General features: G+C 47.4%; 2 protein-coding genes across 2 annotated transcripts in view; both read left to right on the top strand.

Moving 5' to 3' along the window:
- LOC144326374 (putative helicase senataxin) overlaps nucleotides 1–13,024 on the top strand; it is a 233,460-nt gene extending 220,436 nt beyond the window's left edge. Inside the window, exons 23-26 of the mRNA XM_077922942.1 lie at nucleotides 4,022–4,120; nucleotides 5,875–5,962; nucleotides 11,382–11,535; nucleotides 11,683–13,024. Of these exons, the coding sequence (XP_077779068.1) occupies nucleotides 4,022–4,120; nucleotides 5,875–5,962; nucleotides 11,382–11,535; nucleotides 11,683–11,708 (367 nt within the window). The 3' untranslated portion in view covers nucleotides 11,709–13,024. The remainder of the gene's footprint in view (nucleotides 1–4,021; nucleotides 4,121–5,874; nucleotides 5,963–11,381; nucleotides 11,536–11,682) is intronic.
- LOC114584510 (unconventional myosin-XVIIIb-like) overlaps nucleotides 1–16,535 on the top strand; it is a 653,524-nt gene that overhangs the window by 352,317 nt on the left and 284,672 nt on the right. The window lies entirely within an intron of this gene.

Raw genomic sequence — 16,535 nt, 5'->3', positions numbered from 1 at the left:
AGAATACTATATGCACCGTTCAGCAACTTCACTTTTCCTTCTATCACTTCCTTTTGAAATCTAGAAGTAGTTTAACTAAATCCTTTCTTGTTGTCTTCTTTGTATATCTTGTGTAATTGCCTGTAATGTAACCAACTCTGAAAATGATCTTTTATTTCCTCATACTCTTTTAGCTTCCATTTTCCTTCTCGGTCCTTTAGTAAATCACTGTATGTAAGCCATTTTCCTTTTTTACCAAGTGGCTTGAGCAGCAAAGCTTCAAGTGGTGAGAGCCACCAAGGTGTCTTCTGTTCTATTAAATCTTTATATCTCTCCCAAACCCTCATTAATGATTTCCTAATTATATGATTATAAAATCCTTTATGTACTTTTCCTTTCCCATACCATAGATATGCATGCCATCCGAATCTATTATCATGACCTTCCAAATCCAATGCTTCTTGCTTTTCCAGCTTTATCCAGTCCCTAATCCATACCAAACGTGCAGCCTCATAATACAATTTAAGGTATGGGAGGGCAGGCCAAACCGCCTCTTTCTTTTGTATCTGTAAGTAACTTATACTTTATCCTTGGCCTTTTGCCCCCCCCCCCCCCAGATAAACTTTGAAATTTCCTTCTGGCATTTTTTAAGGCAATCATCTTTTACCATTACTGGGACTGACTGGAACAGAAATAGCATTTTTGGCAAAACATTCATTTTTACCGCTACTATTTTTCCTAGCAGGGAGAGGTTCATTCTGCTCCATAATTCTAAATTTCTTTTTATCTCGAGCCACACTTCTTCATAATTATCTTTGTAAATATTTATGTTTCTTCATGTTAACCATATCCCTAAATATTTGATCTTTTTATGGACTTCTATCTCGATATTTTGCTCCAACTCTTTTTTTCTCTTCTTCCTTCAAACTTTTGACTAATAATTTAGTTTTATTCCTATTTACTTTAAATCCTGCCACTTCCCCAAATTTTGAATCTTTTCTATAACTCCAGGGAGAGAATTTTTTGGACATATAACACCAGTCTTGAAAGACCTACATTGGCTCCCAGTATGTTTCCAATCACAATTCAAAGTGTTGGTGTTGACCTTTAAAGCCCTAAACGGCCTCGGCCCAGTATACCTGAAGGAGCATCTCCACCCCCATCGTTCAGCCCAGACACTGAGGTCCAGCTGCGAGGGCCTTCTGGCGGTTCCCTCACTGCAAGATGTGAGGTTACAGGGAACCAGGCAGAGGGCCTTCTCAGTGGTGGCGCCCACCCTGTGGAATGCCCTCCCATCAAATGTCAAGGAAATAAGCACCTGACCTTTAGAAGACATCTGAAGGCAACCTTGTTTAGGGAAGTTTTAAATGTTTGATGTTTTATTCTGTTTTTAATCTGTTGGGAGCTGCCCAGAGTGGTGCCCATAATAATCTAATGTGACCCCACAGAAACCAGGCTCCCTGGTTTACTGAGGAGCTCCGGAAAATGAAGCGGGACCTCAGACGGCTAGAGCGAGTATGGCAGGGTGCCCGCGACGGAGCCTCAAGAACATCTTATAGGGTTTTTATGAAAACCTACGAGATGGCAGTGAAGGCCGCTAAGAAGTCCTACTTCTCGGCCTCCATTGCATCCGCCAGCTCTCGCCCAGCGTAATTATTTAGTATAATTCGGTCTTTAACGTCCCTCGAAGGACAGCTAAATTTAAATAACAATTTGACACACAGCTGTGAGGCATTTGCGAGCTTTTTTGCGGAGAAGGTCCTGTTGCTCCGCCACGACCTCCCTGCCAATTTGGATACAATAAAGGAACTGGAGGCCCCTCGACTGTCCTCGGGTCCAGTATTGGACCACTTTGACCGGCTATCCCCAGCCAATGTGGACAGACTCCTCCGAGCTGGAAAGCCCACCACCTGTCCTCTTGATCCATGCCCGTCTTGGCTGATTAGAGCATGTCCAGATGAGGTGCGGGCCCCCCTGGGGGGTATCATCAATTTGTCCCTTGGCACCAGGACATTCCCAGGGGAACTGAAGGAGGCAGTGGTGCGTCCGCTCTTAAAGAAAACATCATTAGATCCCTTAGATCTATCCAATTACCGCCTGGTTTCAAATCCTCCATTCCTGGGTAAGGTGATTGAGAGAGCGGTTGCTGAACAGCTTGGTGGGTTTCTGGATGAAACATCGGCTTTGGATCCATTCCAGTCCGGCTTCCGCGCTGGTCATGGGACCGAGACGGCTCTGGTCGCCCTAACAGATGATCTCCGCAGGCAGCTGGATCGAGGCGGGTCGGGGCTGCTGATTCTTCTAGACCTGTCAGCAGCCTTCGACATGGTCGATCACAAACTCCTGGACCACCGCCTCGCCGACGTGGGGATCCAGGGCACAGTCCTTCAGTGGCTGCGCTCGTTTCTCTCTGGTCAGGGACAGAAGGTCGCGCTTGGGGGGGAATTGTCATCGCGCCACTCCTTGCTGTGTGGAGTTCCTCAGGGTGCGATACTCTCCCCGATGCTTTTCAACATCTTTATGCGCCCCCTTGCCCAGCTTGTTCGGAGTTTTGGGCTGGGCTGCCATCAGTATGCTGATGACACCCAACTCTATCTGTTGATGGATGGCCATCCTGACTCGGCCCCAGACACACTGATCAGATGTTTGGAAGCTGTGGCTGGATGGTTATGTGGGAGTCGGTTGAAGTTAAATCTTTCGAAGACAGAGGTCCTGTGGCTGGGTCGGGACGATATGGGATTGGGGGGGCAAATCCCATCTCTTACGGGGGCGCAATTAGTGCCAGCACCGTCCGTTAAGAGTTTGGGTGTAATCTTCGACACCTCCCTTTCCATGGAGGCGCAGATTGCAGCTATAACAAAGGCGGCATTTTTTCATCTCCGCCAAGCTAAGCAGTTGGCTCCTTACCTCTCTCGCCCTGACCTAGCCACTGTGATCCACGCGACGGTCACCTCCAGACTGGATTATTGTAACTCACTCTACGTGGGGCTGCCCTTGAGACTGACCCAGAAACTCCAGTGGGTGCAGAATGCCGCGGCGAGACTCCTTACGGGGTCCTCGCTGCAAGATCACATTCACCCGGTGCTATACCAGCTGCACTGGCTCCCGGTGGAGTACAGGATCAGGTTTAAGGTGCTGGCTTTAACCTTTAAAGCCCTATACGGCCTAGGACCCTCATACCTACGGGACCGCCTCTCCTGGTATGTCCCACGGAGGAACCTACGGTCTTCAAACAAAAACATCTTGGAGGTCCCAGGCCACAGAGAGGTTAGGCTGGCCTCAACTAGAGCCAGGGCTTTTTCAGCTGTGGCTCCGATCTGGTGGAACGCTCTGTCACAAGAGACTAGGGCCCTGCGGGACTTGACATCTTTCCACAGGGCCTGCAAGACAGAGCTGTTCCACCAGGCCTTTGGCAAGGGCACAGCCTGACTCCCTCCTTTGGCAATCTTCACAGAACTCTAGCCCAATGGTTGCCATCAATTTGATTTGAATTAATTTTAGAATGAAATGGTTTCTAATGTTGCATTATTTTATTGTTGTTAGCCGCCCTGAGCCCGGCTTCGGCTGGGGAGGGCGGGATATAAATAAAATTTATATTTCAAACGAATCCGCAAGCTAGCTTCCAGGTATATTGAGGGGAATCTGCTCTGCTACATCACTTACTAGCATGAGTGAAGGAAGGATAATACTTATTCAATATATCCTTTCCTACTATCCTTAACATTCCCATCTCATTTGTTCTTGCAACAGCAGTGTGTAAAATACAGGTTATATTCCCATTTTACATATGAGAAAAGTGAGGCGCAACAGCCCACCTACTGACTCAAGTAATCTCTCCAATCTACCATGTGCTCCCTCGCTTGCTCTCTCACTGTTTACAGTTTTCTATTTCAGACAAGAAGTGTGGAGTTTTCTTTAACTTCATAAAAGTGTGGTTTGTTTCCTTCTCAATCAGTTTCACCTCTCTTTTGGGGATGAGTGGTGGTGGTAAAGAGAGAAGTGTATTTAGGATGGCACCATATGACATTCCTTTTCTCTACAGAGTCGGGGAAGTTGACCTCGTGGATGGGTTCCAGGGCCGTGAGAAGGACTGTATCATTGTGTCCTGTGTTCGAGTGAACAGCATGCAAGGATCAGTTGGGTAAGACTTTGCTGTCATAGTGCGAGGTGACAACTGAGGTGCCTCAACTTGGCAATTCTGACACTTAAGATGTGATCCTTGGGGTGGTCAAGTATGTGGGCCACTGTCCACAATTCAAGGTTGGAACAAGGGGTGTTGGAGCCCCTATGGTGGTCTTGTACTCCACTCTTGACCACCTGTGATGCCCATAAGGGATCTTATGAGAGGAGTTCCCAAAGTGTGGCACTCTGGCAGGGCCAAGGCTGTGTTAGCTTCCTCATTTCACCTCCCTTATCCCAATGAATTTACAATTCCTTATGTTGGGAAATCTGGGAGGGGGCTTCTAGCTGGGGGGGGAGGGGTGTCTAGCTGGGGGGGGGGAGAAGAGGGGGCCTCTAACCAGTGGTAGCAACTCTTCTGGCTCTTCCAGAAAAAAATAGCAGGATGTGAAAGTGCCTGCCTGTCCCACAACCCAAAAACTGTGTGTATGTGCCCTTCTGTCAAACTGCCTGGAAGGAACCTAATGGCAGTCTAGGGTAGCACACAATAAAAGCCAGATCTTGAAGCCAGAAGTTCATATTGTAAGTGGAGGTGCAGTGTGTGTTGAAGGTGAGGGGCACTTTGTCAGCTTACAACTGAACTATATATCTGGGAGGTGGGCAAACAGGGAAGTTGAGGGGTTGGCAAGGCCAGAAGGAAGCATTGGGCTTTGGGGCAGAATGGAGGGCAGAGTGCAGACACCCTCTTGCCTCTCCTCTTCTGTAGCTTCAGATGGGTCACAAAATGGGGAGCCCCTATCAGAGGGCTCCTGGCTTCGATGGGTCCAGTGCTTTTAGATGCGCCCCAGAAGAACTGCTGTTCAAGTGTCAAGGTGGGAGTCGAGAGCAGGTCAGGAATAACTCACAAGGGGCTGAAATCAGGCAAGCAGGGTTGGACTTCTTTTTATTATTTTATTTAAAAGTTGGGGGGGGGGGGGTTTAGAAGGAGAAAAAATTTCACTGTTGTGCTAATGATGCATTTCTGTTTTTCAAGTCACCTGAATCACAACAAATAGTATTACTCCACCAACAGGTTGTGCTGGATAGGCAGCTGAAGGTCCTGACATGGAATGAAGCTGGTTTCCACCACCAGCCCACTTCCTTTCCACATGTGTTTTTTTTTTATGGTGGTGGGGGTGTCTGCGCTTGGAAGCCACATGGTGGCGGGTAGGGAGCAGCTGAAATTGCAAAAGCAGAGCATGGACTGATTTTAAGATTTATTCCTCCTTGGTGGGAATGCCTGAAACTTTTTTAATGCCTTTGAAATTTAAACAGGGATTTAGTTGAACCCCACAGTGGTAGCTAGTAGGGCACTGTGGACATAGCTGCCCATCCTGAGCCAGCCTTACATACAGGGTTTCCCCCCGTCTTTAGGTGTCAGAGGCTTTATGCTGTCAAGCCAGCATAGATAAAACTCCGGGCTCACGGCCATTTCCAATCTATTTGATTTACTGACAAAGTTCAAAAGTACATCTCCAGTGTTTCAATTAACGTCCGACCCCTTTGGCACAGTTGCTGCGTCTGCTCCCCCCCTTTTTTTTACCCAGCATGCAAGTCTGCGGAAACCCCGCCCCTGACTTCCTCTGTGTACAGAATGACTTGTTCCAGGCTCATCCTCCTCCCCCCCTGCCTCTGACTCGCTGTCAGACTACAGGCTGCTAATGATCTCTTTAGGCTCTCTATAAGTGCTGCTTTCTGTTCTTAAATCTTCTCCCGTCTTCCTCTCCCTGACACTAGGTTTCTGAAGAGTCTGCAGCAATTGAATATCACCATCACCCGAGCCAAGTACAGTCTCTTCATCCTTGGACACCTGCAAACGCTCATGGTACGTGGAAGAAGAAATAAACACCTTTGTGGAGGGTTAATGGTGGTGTCCTGGGCTTGGCCCAAAGACACCTGGATTTATACACACACACAAACTCCCCATATCACCTCCAAAAGCTATAAATCAAGCCTACTTCATAGGGTTGTTTGGAAGGAGAGCATAACAGGATTCAGGGGTGCCCACAGGATTTTCTGAGCACAGTACCCTGTATAGATTGGGCCCTCTGCCCACACTTGCAAAAGAGGGCACATGTTGGCTCTGCTGGCTGTGGCAAGTGGGAGTTGTAGTTCAAAACACCTGGAAAGCATCAGGCTGGTCAAAAGGTGTCGTAAGTAATTATGTATTTTGAATCAGCAGTGTTAGGGAAAATATTGGGCAGCATTTGCTTATTTATTGAATTTATGTTCTGCCCAAATGAGCCCAGTGTGGTAAACATGCCACACACAGAATAAATGTTAAAGCATTCTAAAAACAGCTACGATTAAAAATCGGGGGGGGGGGGGGGACCTTTCTCTCATCCAGTGATCTCAGCATTGCTAGGAACAGTGTTCTTCAACCACCAAAAGTGCCTGGCTAAACAAACATGTTTTCAAATGCCTCCTGAAAGGCAATGATGAGGGAGAAAGGCATAGCTCCCCAGGGAGGGCATTCCACAAAGAGGGAGCCACCACTGAGAAGGCCCTGTCGCTTGTGGGTGCCCAGAGGAACCTGAAACTCAGGTTTCATAAATTATAAAACAATTAGGTTACTTTAGGTCTTTCCACAATTGAGCTTTAACTGGCAATACTATTGTAATGGTTCTAGGGGTTTCTCGTGCGTAAGCCGGTGCCAACACCTGGCTGGGTTGCCTGAGTGAACCTTTCCTGTCCGGACAGCCACTCACCCGTGGCTTTCTCAATCGCTGGCAGAATCCGTCAGTGGGCGTTTCTTAAACTTCTTCCAGCAAAGAAGTTCTTTCACACCCAGTCTCCTCCTACTCTCCCTGCGCGGAAGCCTTCTGCGCAAGGAAGGCGTAGGCAGCGGAGGACCCTTCCTCCCCCCGCTGGTTCCCGGCAAGGAGTCATGTGACTCCCTCTCAGATTCCCCCATCTGCCCCCCTTCTCCACTGGAGCTGAGCTGATGCCCTTCCCCAGAAGATGGGCTGCCTCTCCCAATCCCGGGACGCTCTCTGGGATCCCTCTGGAGCTCTCTCTCTCCCTCTGGCACTGATGGCAGTTCCCTGACATCCACCTCCTCCCCAGGACCCCTCCCACCCCCGGCACGATTTTCCGACACAACCTCCTCTCTCTCGTTGGCGATGATGTGGGGAATCCCCTAAAGGAGCCGTCATCCTCTTCTGAGGATTCAAAACCAGCCTCCCATCCGCTGGGATCTCTACCCGCTGGTTGAACTTCCCAGTCTGATTCTTGTCCCTCGGACACCTCCTCTCCCTCCTCTTCGGAGGCAGGAAAACCCACAAAGTCCACTTCGTCGTCTGTGGGTCCAAATTCTTCCTCTCAAAATCTAGCTAATGGTTTGGGCTTATCCGGGAACAAACTGTGGAATTCTTCCACCAGATACCCGTCAGTGATTGATTCAGCAGGGACCCACGTGTTTTCCGACCTGGGTCCCCCCCCCCCCCCAGGCTACCAAGTACTCTACCTGGCAATCTCACTACCTTGAATCGAGTATTTCCGTGGCTTCGTTACAGTGTTCCCTCTCCTCGACCCACGGGTGGGTGGTAACCCCTCCCTCCCGTCCCGGGAATTCCCGCCCCTCCCTGTACGGTGAAAGTAGGGACCTGTGGAATACCGGATGTATCTTCATGCTGTCAGGCAACTTGAGTTTAAATGCCACTGGGTTCACCTGCTGCATGACCTCAAAAGGCCCCAGCCGCCTAGGCTGCAACTTCTTGCACCCTCCCTTTAGGGGCAACCCTTGGGATGACAACCACACCCGGTCTCCTACCCGTATGGCCTCCCCCTCCTGACGGTGCCTGTCTGCCTGCCTCTTGTAAACTTCCTTGGCCCGCTCCAAGTTCAGCCTGAGTTGCTGGTGTAAGGCCTCCATTTCCTCCACAAATTGCTCAGCCGCCGGTACGCTCCATCCTTCCTCCCCCCGCCCCGGGCAGTGTTCTGAGCAGTAAGCTGACCCAAAGGTGACCGACCGCTGATGCCATGACACCACCGGGTCATGCATTGCCAGCCAGCTCATTCCTAGTATTATTGGGGGTCCTGCCAACGTGGCCACGTGAAAGGCAATGGTTTCTGTGTGCCTGCCGACCCTCATTCGCATTGGCGGTGTCTGGTGTGTCACTTCTCCTCCCAGGAGTTCCCTGCCATCTATGGTGTTCACCTGCAAGGGAAAATCTAGTGGCAACAGGTGGAGTTGGTGCTCCAGAGCGAAGTCTCTGCTGAAGAAATTACACGAGCTGCCAGAATCTAGCAGTCCCTCCACCTTGACGGGGTGCCCGTTTGGGAGTTCTAGCACCAACTCTATGGCTATTGCTGCCTTGGGAGGGTCAGGCTGGGGCACTTCTATTGGTTGCTGGCCTGGCTGCTGGCCCCACTGGTTGGCAGCCAGGCGTTGGCTTTTCCCTGCGCCTGCCCCTCCTCCCCCTTCTCGTCGTGGCCTGCAGCCCCCATCATGCCTTGCCAGGCCTTCCGTTGAGGGCAGACCTTTGCAAAATGTCCCGGTCGCTGACAGAGGAAACACTTCTTGGTAGTTTTCCAGTCCTTCCCCTCCCTCTTCCGACGTTCGCCAGCGTTTGAAACTTTGCGCGCGCTGCATCAATTTCCATCGGCTCCGCCGCCTGGGAAGGCTCCCTCGGCATTTCAGGAATGCAGTTGTCATGGAAACGTCCCGCTCTTATCTCCCGCTTCTCCTGAGCCCACGCTTCCTGGCGTACACCGATCGCAAGCACAGTCTTTGTGAGTTCATCCATCGACCGTGGGCGGGGCGCTCGGGACAATTCGTCTTTCACTTCAGGGGACAAACCCCCCCTCAAACATTTGCATTGGTTCAGAGCCCAGATCCCACCCAAGCTTGTGGACTAACATCGCAAAACGTGACCAGTAGTTTCTGACGGACTGGCTCCCCTGCTTGCACCCCATCAGCTCCCGGCGTGTCACGCTTTGCTCAACCTCGCTGGAGTACATCGCGTCCATCGCGTGGTAGAATTTCTTGAGATCTTTCAATGCATCATTCTGCGTCGCCATTAGGGGCCTGACCCACTCACGCGCCCCATCCTGCAGATGTCCCACAATGTAAGCCACCCTCTCCCCGTCATCAGCAAAGTCATCTTTCTGCAGTTCTAAAGCGTACTGGATTTCCGTTCGGAATGCATTGTAGTCTTGGGGCTTTCCACCAAATTTGTGTACCAGCCCCTGAACCTTCCTCCCTATCGGGGTGGCTCTGACCTGTGCATCCTGAGCCCGTCTCTCCTCCAGCCGCGCCGTCAGGGTAGCTACATGCGCCTCCAGGTCTTGGTTTCTCTCGACCAGACCTCGCACCAATCCTTCTTGCTCCGTTCCTCCGGCCGGCTCTGTTTGGCTCATCGTGCTGCCTCTCTGGGGCTGCGCACAAGCAACATCAGGGACTGACGGATTGCTGTAATGGTTCTAGGGGTTTCTCGTGCGTAAGCCAGTGCCAACACCTGGCTGGGTTGCCTGAGTGAACCTTTCCTGTCCGGACAGCCACTCACCCGTGGCTGTCTCAATCGCTGGCAGAATCCGTTAGTGGGCGTTTCTTAAACTTCTTCCAACATAGAAGTTCTTTCACACCCAGTCTCCTACTCTCCCTGCGCGGAAGCCTTCTGCGCAAGGAGGGCGTAGGCAGCAGAGGACCCTTCCTCCACCCGCTGGTCCCCGGCAAGGAGTCATGTGACTCCCTCTCAGATTCCCCCATCTGCCCCCCCTTCTCCACTGGAGCTGAGCTGATTCCCTTCCCCAGAAGATGGGCTGCCTCTCCCAATCCAGGGACGCTCTCTGGGATCCCTCTGGAGCTCTCTCTCTCTCTCCGGCACTGATGGCAATTCCCTGACAACTATATTCCAGAGCTAAGGAAGCTCTGCTGCCTCCCAGTGTTGCTGGACTACAACTCCCGTCTTCTGACCTTTAGCTATGCTGGCTGGGGCTGGTGGGAATTGGAAGCCAACAACACAGCTTCCCCACCACTGCTATTTTTCATGCAAGACCAAGCATGGCACTTCAGGGGGTGGACCATTTGATCTGATCCACCAAGGTTGTTCGTGAGAGGCTGTAAGGGCAGGGACTGGGAATCCTACAGCCCTACAGATGTTGTACAACTCCCATCAGCCACAGCCAGCATAGCCAATGGTCAAGGGATGGTGGGAGATGTAGTTAAGCAGCATATAGAGGGCCACAGAAGTTCTGCACTCATCTCAGTGTTTTAAAATGCCAAACTGTGTGGTGGGGAGGGTTTATTTCAAGCAGAGAAAGGGATCAGGTTCTCTACCATGCCAGTTGCTTCTGCGCCATCAGACTCTTCTCTATCCTGACACTTTTCTCCCAGTCAGGCTCTTGGACTGGGAGTGAGCCCTGTCGGGAGAAAAGTAGGTGGAGTGGGGGAGACTTCAGCACCCTCTTTCCCATCCTGCCACTTTTCTGTGTGAAATCACAGTCACTCACATACGTATGCACTCAGTCTTATTATGGTCACTTTTGTCAGTCTTGTACTGCAATGACTTTGCCACTAGAGGGCCTCCAATCCAGATTTCTCCATTTGGAAGTCCTGGTGATGATGGTTTGCTGTTGCTCCTGTAAAGTGGCAGAGTTGTTAGTGGACTTGCATTAAACAATACTTGTTTCTCTGTCACTGGTGGTTCTATAGCTGCAGTGAGGAGGGAAGGATAATTGTAGCCTATGTACAAATGAATTGGAGGGATTCTCTGTTGTGTGTTCAGAAGCCACTGTTTACCAGTGAGTGCAATCCAAAGGAAGTTCTGTGCCCTAATTTCTACTGACACCCATTATTAGTGGTCTTTAGTATTTCAGATTAATTTAGCCAGTCTTTTTCAAGCTAAGGTCTCCTCCATTTTTCCTTGTGGAATGCTGTTGAGAGGCATACTCCAAAAGCAGATGGAGCCAGAGACCCACACAATCACACTCGCCCTCTCCTGCAGTGCAACAGAAGTTAAAAGAATCTCCTTAGAGGGAGCAGGTGGGATTGACAAGTTGAAGGGTGGTGGGCTGACTGGGAATGCTGGGGGGGACTGATTTGGTCACCAGGTTCCTGTCCCTGCCTTTGAAGAAAAGAGAACTGGGAGCAAGCTACAACAGCCTCTACTTTGAGGCAGCAGGATTAACTTCGAATCCATGAATTTTCCCAACTCTTGTTTATAAACCGTCACTACCGCACCTGCCCAGTCTCCTGTCCTAATAATTTATTGTTTCTTAAAATAAAATAAAAACCATTGTAGGAAAATGAAGATTGGAATGCTTTGATTCAAGATGCTCAGAAAAGAGGTGCCATCATCAAGACCTCCAGTGCCAAATACAATGTTCCTTGCTATGCAAGTGATGCTAAGAAGATCTTGAAGCCCATAGCAGTCCAGCAGAGCCAAACAAGGACAGGTGAGTGCAGCATCTGAGTTGCATGGAGCTCCTGGATGACATACCTGGCAATACTCAGCTGGTGCTCCTGCTCCAGGAAACAGTGAGGCATGGCCCTTGCCAGTATCTCAGGATTCCTCTTCCCTAAAGCCATTCTTTCCTACACAGGAGCTGGCCAAAAGATCCAGCAATGAAAGTGAAGGCCTCAGATGAATTGCTGGAAATCTAGGCCCCCCTTGATGCCAAGCGACAGAGGACAATGCAGTAGCCCCACAGTCCCTCCCGTATACTCAGAACCTTTTATTGTGGCTGCTGGTGTACTTTTCTCCACAGCCTTTTCCTGGATTGCAAGGTCATCTGCCTGAAAGATAATGCATTTTGAGTGATTGTTTTCTATATCATGGAGAGTTAGGCAGCCTGCTTCCTGTGCTGTAAACTTCAAGAAATCACACACTGTAAATGTTGGGTGTAGTGTATATTTGTACGGCATGTAGAGAAACTTATCTTTTAGAGGTGAAACAGGCCTGGCTGTGGCCACAGTTAAATCACATGCCCCTGGGGTGAGTGTCCTGACATGTGCCTTGTCACATGCAAACAGCTCACCATGAGAGTTTGGCTTGCTGGTGTCTCAGGTTAGCATGTCCAGCCCTCATTGGGCCAGCACGCCTGGGTGAGTGCTGAAGTTGTTCCTGCTGCCATATTTCTTTCTGGCCCTAAAATTTAATTTGGCGAGAGCGACACCACTTATTTCTTAGTTCACATTTTTATTCTTTTGTATACATGATAAAAACATTTATAGATAATAATTTAAAAAGAAGGCACTGTGTACATAATGTTGCAACAGGGAACATAGCAGGCATTTCATAGAAGTGATTTGTGCAGATTTCTGCAAGTGTAAAAGATGAAGATTTCCTTTTGCATTGGATCTGCTGCCACTTATGAGCCAAGGAGCCATGGGCCAAGTGCATCCTCACATTGCAGCCTCCCCGACAAATTGACATCCAGCAGTCTGGCAAGATGAGCTTTGGCAGGAGAGACTGTAATCTAACCTGGTGCCTTCCAGATGTTTTGGACTACAATTCCCCTCAGCCCTGGCCAGCTGTATGACGCTGAAACTGATGTGAGAGCGCAAAACCTTCACTGACTGGGGCTGATGGGAGTTGTAGTCCAAAACATCTGGACAGCATCTGGTTGGAGAAGTTTGCAGGCTGGAGAGGACTGTTGTTATGATTATCACTGATGTTTTGGAATGTGTTTCTAATGTACATCGCCCTTTTGATAAAGGGCAGTATACAGATCAAATCATTATTACTACTTCTACTCTGACAGTTAATTCTTGGTTTCCTTCACATAGAACAGGAGATCAAAAAATGTTATTCAGCAAAGTGTTCGAGCAGCATTAACATTTTGGTACAACTGTCTGCTTCTTCAGTGTAATAGCTGAAATGTAAATTTAAAAGTACATTTACCTTTTTTGAGAAAAATAAAACTGAAAGTAATGAAATACAAATTGTTTTCACAATATGTTCTGCTTTTTCTGAATTGTATGTGTGTTGGCCTCAGAGATGATTTTTAATAGAGAGGAGTTCCCTTCAGCTATTTCCCTCATGCTCTCTCTTGTGTCCAACTTGTGAAGTAACCTCAGTGGCCTTACAGCTGTTTAGTGTGCTGTACCCAAGGTGGTAAGGTCAAAGGAAAGGAGCTAGACAAAGAATGATCCAATAAGTCCTCAACGGCAGAACAGGCGGATGATAATGGTATGCTACAATGGCTGTGAGGGCGGATGAAGGCTGCAGCAGATAAGAATCTACTGGTTGTCGTGATTACTCAGGCCATCAGAATAGAGGCTTACTGCGAAGACTGCACGTTGGTCAGCGTGCACTGATCTACACACACAAAACAAATTCACAAACAGGCACCTTCCAAAAGCCAGTCCCAAACCTGTTATGACCAATTAGGTCCTTTTAATCTGTTTACATGTTTAGCATACATGAGACCCAGTACACTCTAGGAAGGCACAAGTAAACCCCAGACAACCAATACTGGATTTTCTCTATAACATTGCTTTATTGATCAACAAACACGACAAGACAGGGAACATGCACTCAGTCATATACGCATCCATACATCTCCCATACTCACCACTCTTCACTGAATGGGCCAGATTCAGTAAGAGTCACAGGTGACCAGACGACAGCGCTGTCAAATGTCTGGCACGCAACTGAGGCTGGAGAGCTTTGTCATTTATACACCTTGTTCATTTGATGTGTGGCATTACACAACTCCTTGCTCCTTGTTTTTAGCGTGTTTTTGGCATCTCATATCCTTGGCCTTGGCATCATCTCACAACTCTTATCTGAATGTTGTGTAAAGTTTTGCAGCCCACCTCCAAGCCTCCTTGCTGTACTGTTTCCGGCACACACTGTTTTTCCCAAAACAATGTGATGTTTTCCACATTCCATTAGCGCTTATACATTTTTGTCTACTTGAAGAAGCCATGGTCCGATCTGAAAAATACAAATATTTAGGTTACAAAACTATAAAAAATAAAGAAAAATTAAGTTTGCAAATCAATAATTACCATGTGCTTAGGGTAGATCAACGTGTCAGTGTCCACTTATCCCCAGTGCAAATATGACATATTGGCAAAAGTTGGAAATTGAAAGATAACTATAGCACGTGCACAAAAATCGATTTCAAATTTGAAATCAGCATTGAAAGAACATAAAAGAACAGTTGAAAAATCTCATGCAACAGGAAAATGGGAAAAAAAATTTGTTCCCTAGTATACTGTGTATCCCAAGGGAATACATTTTTTTTGCATACCTCCAACTGTACATAAATATACATATTCAATGCTATATAAGTCACTTACATTTATACTCATATTGTTCTACTTTGGCTATGTGTTGAATAAAATATTGAATTCTTGCATTGTGAAAAACAAAGCTTATGGTGAAAAGTGAAAAACATGAATTAAACTAGAACTTACAACATTTTAACAGATAACGAGATTTGAAAGATAGGGATTTGCTGAATCTGATGGTAAACAGGAACACAAGGAAGGGAGGTGTGGGGAAGCCAAGAAACAGGGTTAAGAAATTCAGAACTTTAAAGGGGGAAATGTTTATTCTTTATTTTTTATGTATTCTTTATCTTCTTTGCTTTATGTTTTGTATTGTTTTATTTTTTATATGTTCTTATGTATCTCTCTAAAAAATCTTAATAAATATCTTATAAAAAAAATAAACTAGAGCTTACAGAACAAAACCAACTTCAGATATGAAAACAGCACGTCAAAATTAGGTTAGAACAACTGCAGGTGTCAATGCAAAAAAAAAAATGTTTCCCAGTGTTAATACACTCCATGATGGCTATCAAGATTATACCTCAACGCAGGCTTCAAGGAAGGAAACCAAGGCATAAAATAAACACTCAAGCCCTTCAAGATCCTATTAAGCAGGATTGCTTCCAAACAACTCTTAAGGACCATCTGTTTTCAGAATTCCCTGATAACATCAAGGAACACTGGGCCAAGCTAAAAACATCCATTAGTGCAGCCTGTGAACAAATTATTGGATACCAAACCAAGAAACACCAGGACTGGTTTGATGAGAATAACAGTGAGACTGAATGCCTTATGAACAAGAAAAGGAAGGCCTTTCAGATCTGGCAAAGAGATAGAAACTGTGCCACTAAGAAAAAAACCTATGCCGATGCTAAGGCTGAGGTTCAAAGAAGAACCAGAGAACTAAAAAACACCTGTTGGATAAAAAAAAGCTCAAGAGATCCAACACTTAGCCGACACTCATGATGCACAGAGTTTCTTTAAAGCCACAAAGACCATCTATGAACCAATAAATCATGGCATATGCCCCCTATGCTCAACAGATGGTACCACACTTCTAAAAGATAAAAGAAGCTATTGCACTGCGCTGGAAAGAACACTACCAACATTTCCTTAACCGCAACTCCCCCGTAGCTGCTGAGCTCCTCTCGCAAATTCCGCAAAACCAAGTTAGAGATGAGCTTGTACACACATCAACACTACCAGCTTTCTCTAACCAACCCACAACACAACACTAACATTGACCACTCTATATATACAGGTAGAATTAGGTGAAAGGTTGCATGAGTCATTGTAGGCCGTTGACCCATGCTGACTTAGTTCTTTTAGCATTAAAGAAACAGCGGCCAATTTTTAGCCATGACACCCCTTCTGTTTCTTAAATGCAAAAAGCCCCAACAGAAAACAAAACATACATACAATATAAACATAAACCCAGTTTTGTCATCAATTCATTATGACATGTTGTTGGCAAAGGCTTGGTAAACAAATCAGCAATATTGTGATTGACAATACTCCAGTTTGATTACCCCATTCTGTACGCAATCTCTAACATTTGCATGACGGATAGAAATATGCTTTGATGCAGACTTCGTTATTTCTGAGCCCACTAATTCAATGCACAATTGACTATCTTCATACGCTTGGATAGGCAAATCTACTTTACAATCTAGCTCTTTTAGTATCTGTATAAACCACATGATTTCATTGCATGCTAGCGACAGGCTCCCATATTCTGCCTCACAGGATGAGGTTGCAACAAATCCTTGTTTCTTTGACCTCCATCCAATTATGGAATTGGCAAACATCATAACCATTCCACTTGTAGGTTTTCTGGTAGCTACACAGCTTCCCCAGTCCGCATCAACAAATACTTCTAGTTTTTCATCTTGTGTACTAGATATCTTCAAACATACTGTCAGAGCTGCCTCCAGGTCCCAGCTCACAGAGGACCAACGCTAGCCGGTAGTAATGTACAAAAGTCTTTATTGAAGTACATTTTCCATTTTCAAGCCGCAGCGCGCAGCTCTACGTCTTAGAAGCTAGACCGGCGAAGCTCCATCTGAGTCTCCACCCCCTGTACACCAGTTTAAGACTCTAACCTTACTCCACCTCTTCCGTCTCTCCTTTCTCCTCTGGGTCCTTCTGCCCCCCGGGGTCTCCTCCTTTCTGG

Source organism: Podarcis muralis, chromosome W, assembly GCF_964188315.1.
Source record: "Podarcis muralis chromosome W, rPodMur119.hap1.1, whole genome shotgun sequence".
Classification (NCBI taxonomy): domain Eukaryota; kingdom Metazoa; phylum Chordata; class Lepidosauria; order Squamata; family Lacertidae; genus Podarcis; species Podarcis muralis.
This window is presented reverse-complemented; position numbering and strand designations above follow the sequence as displayed.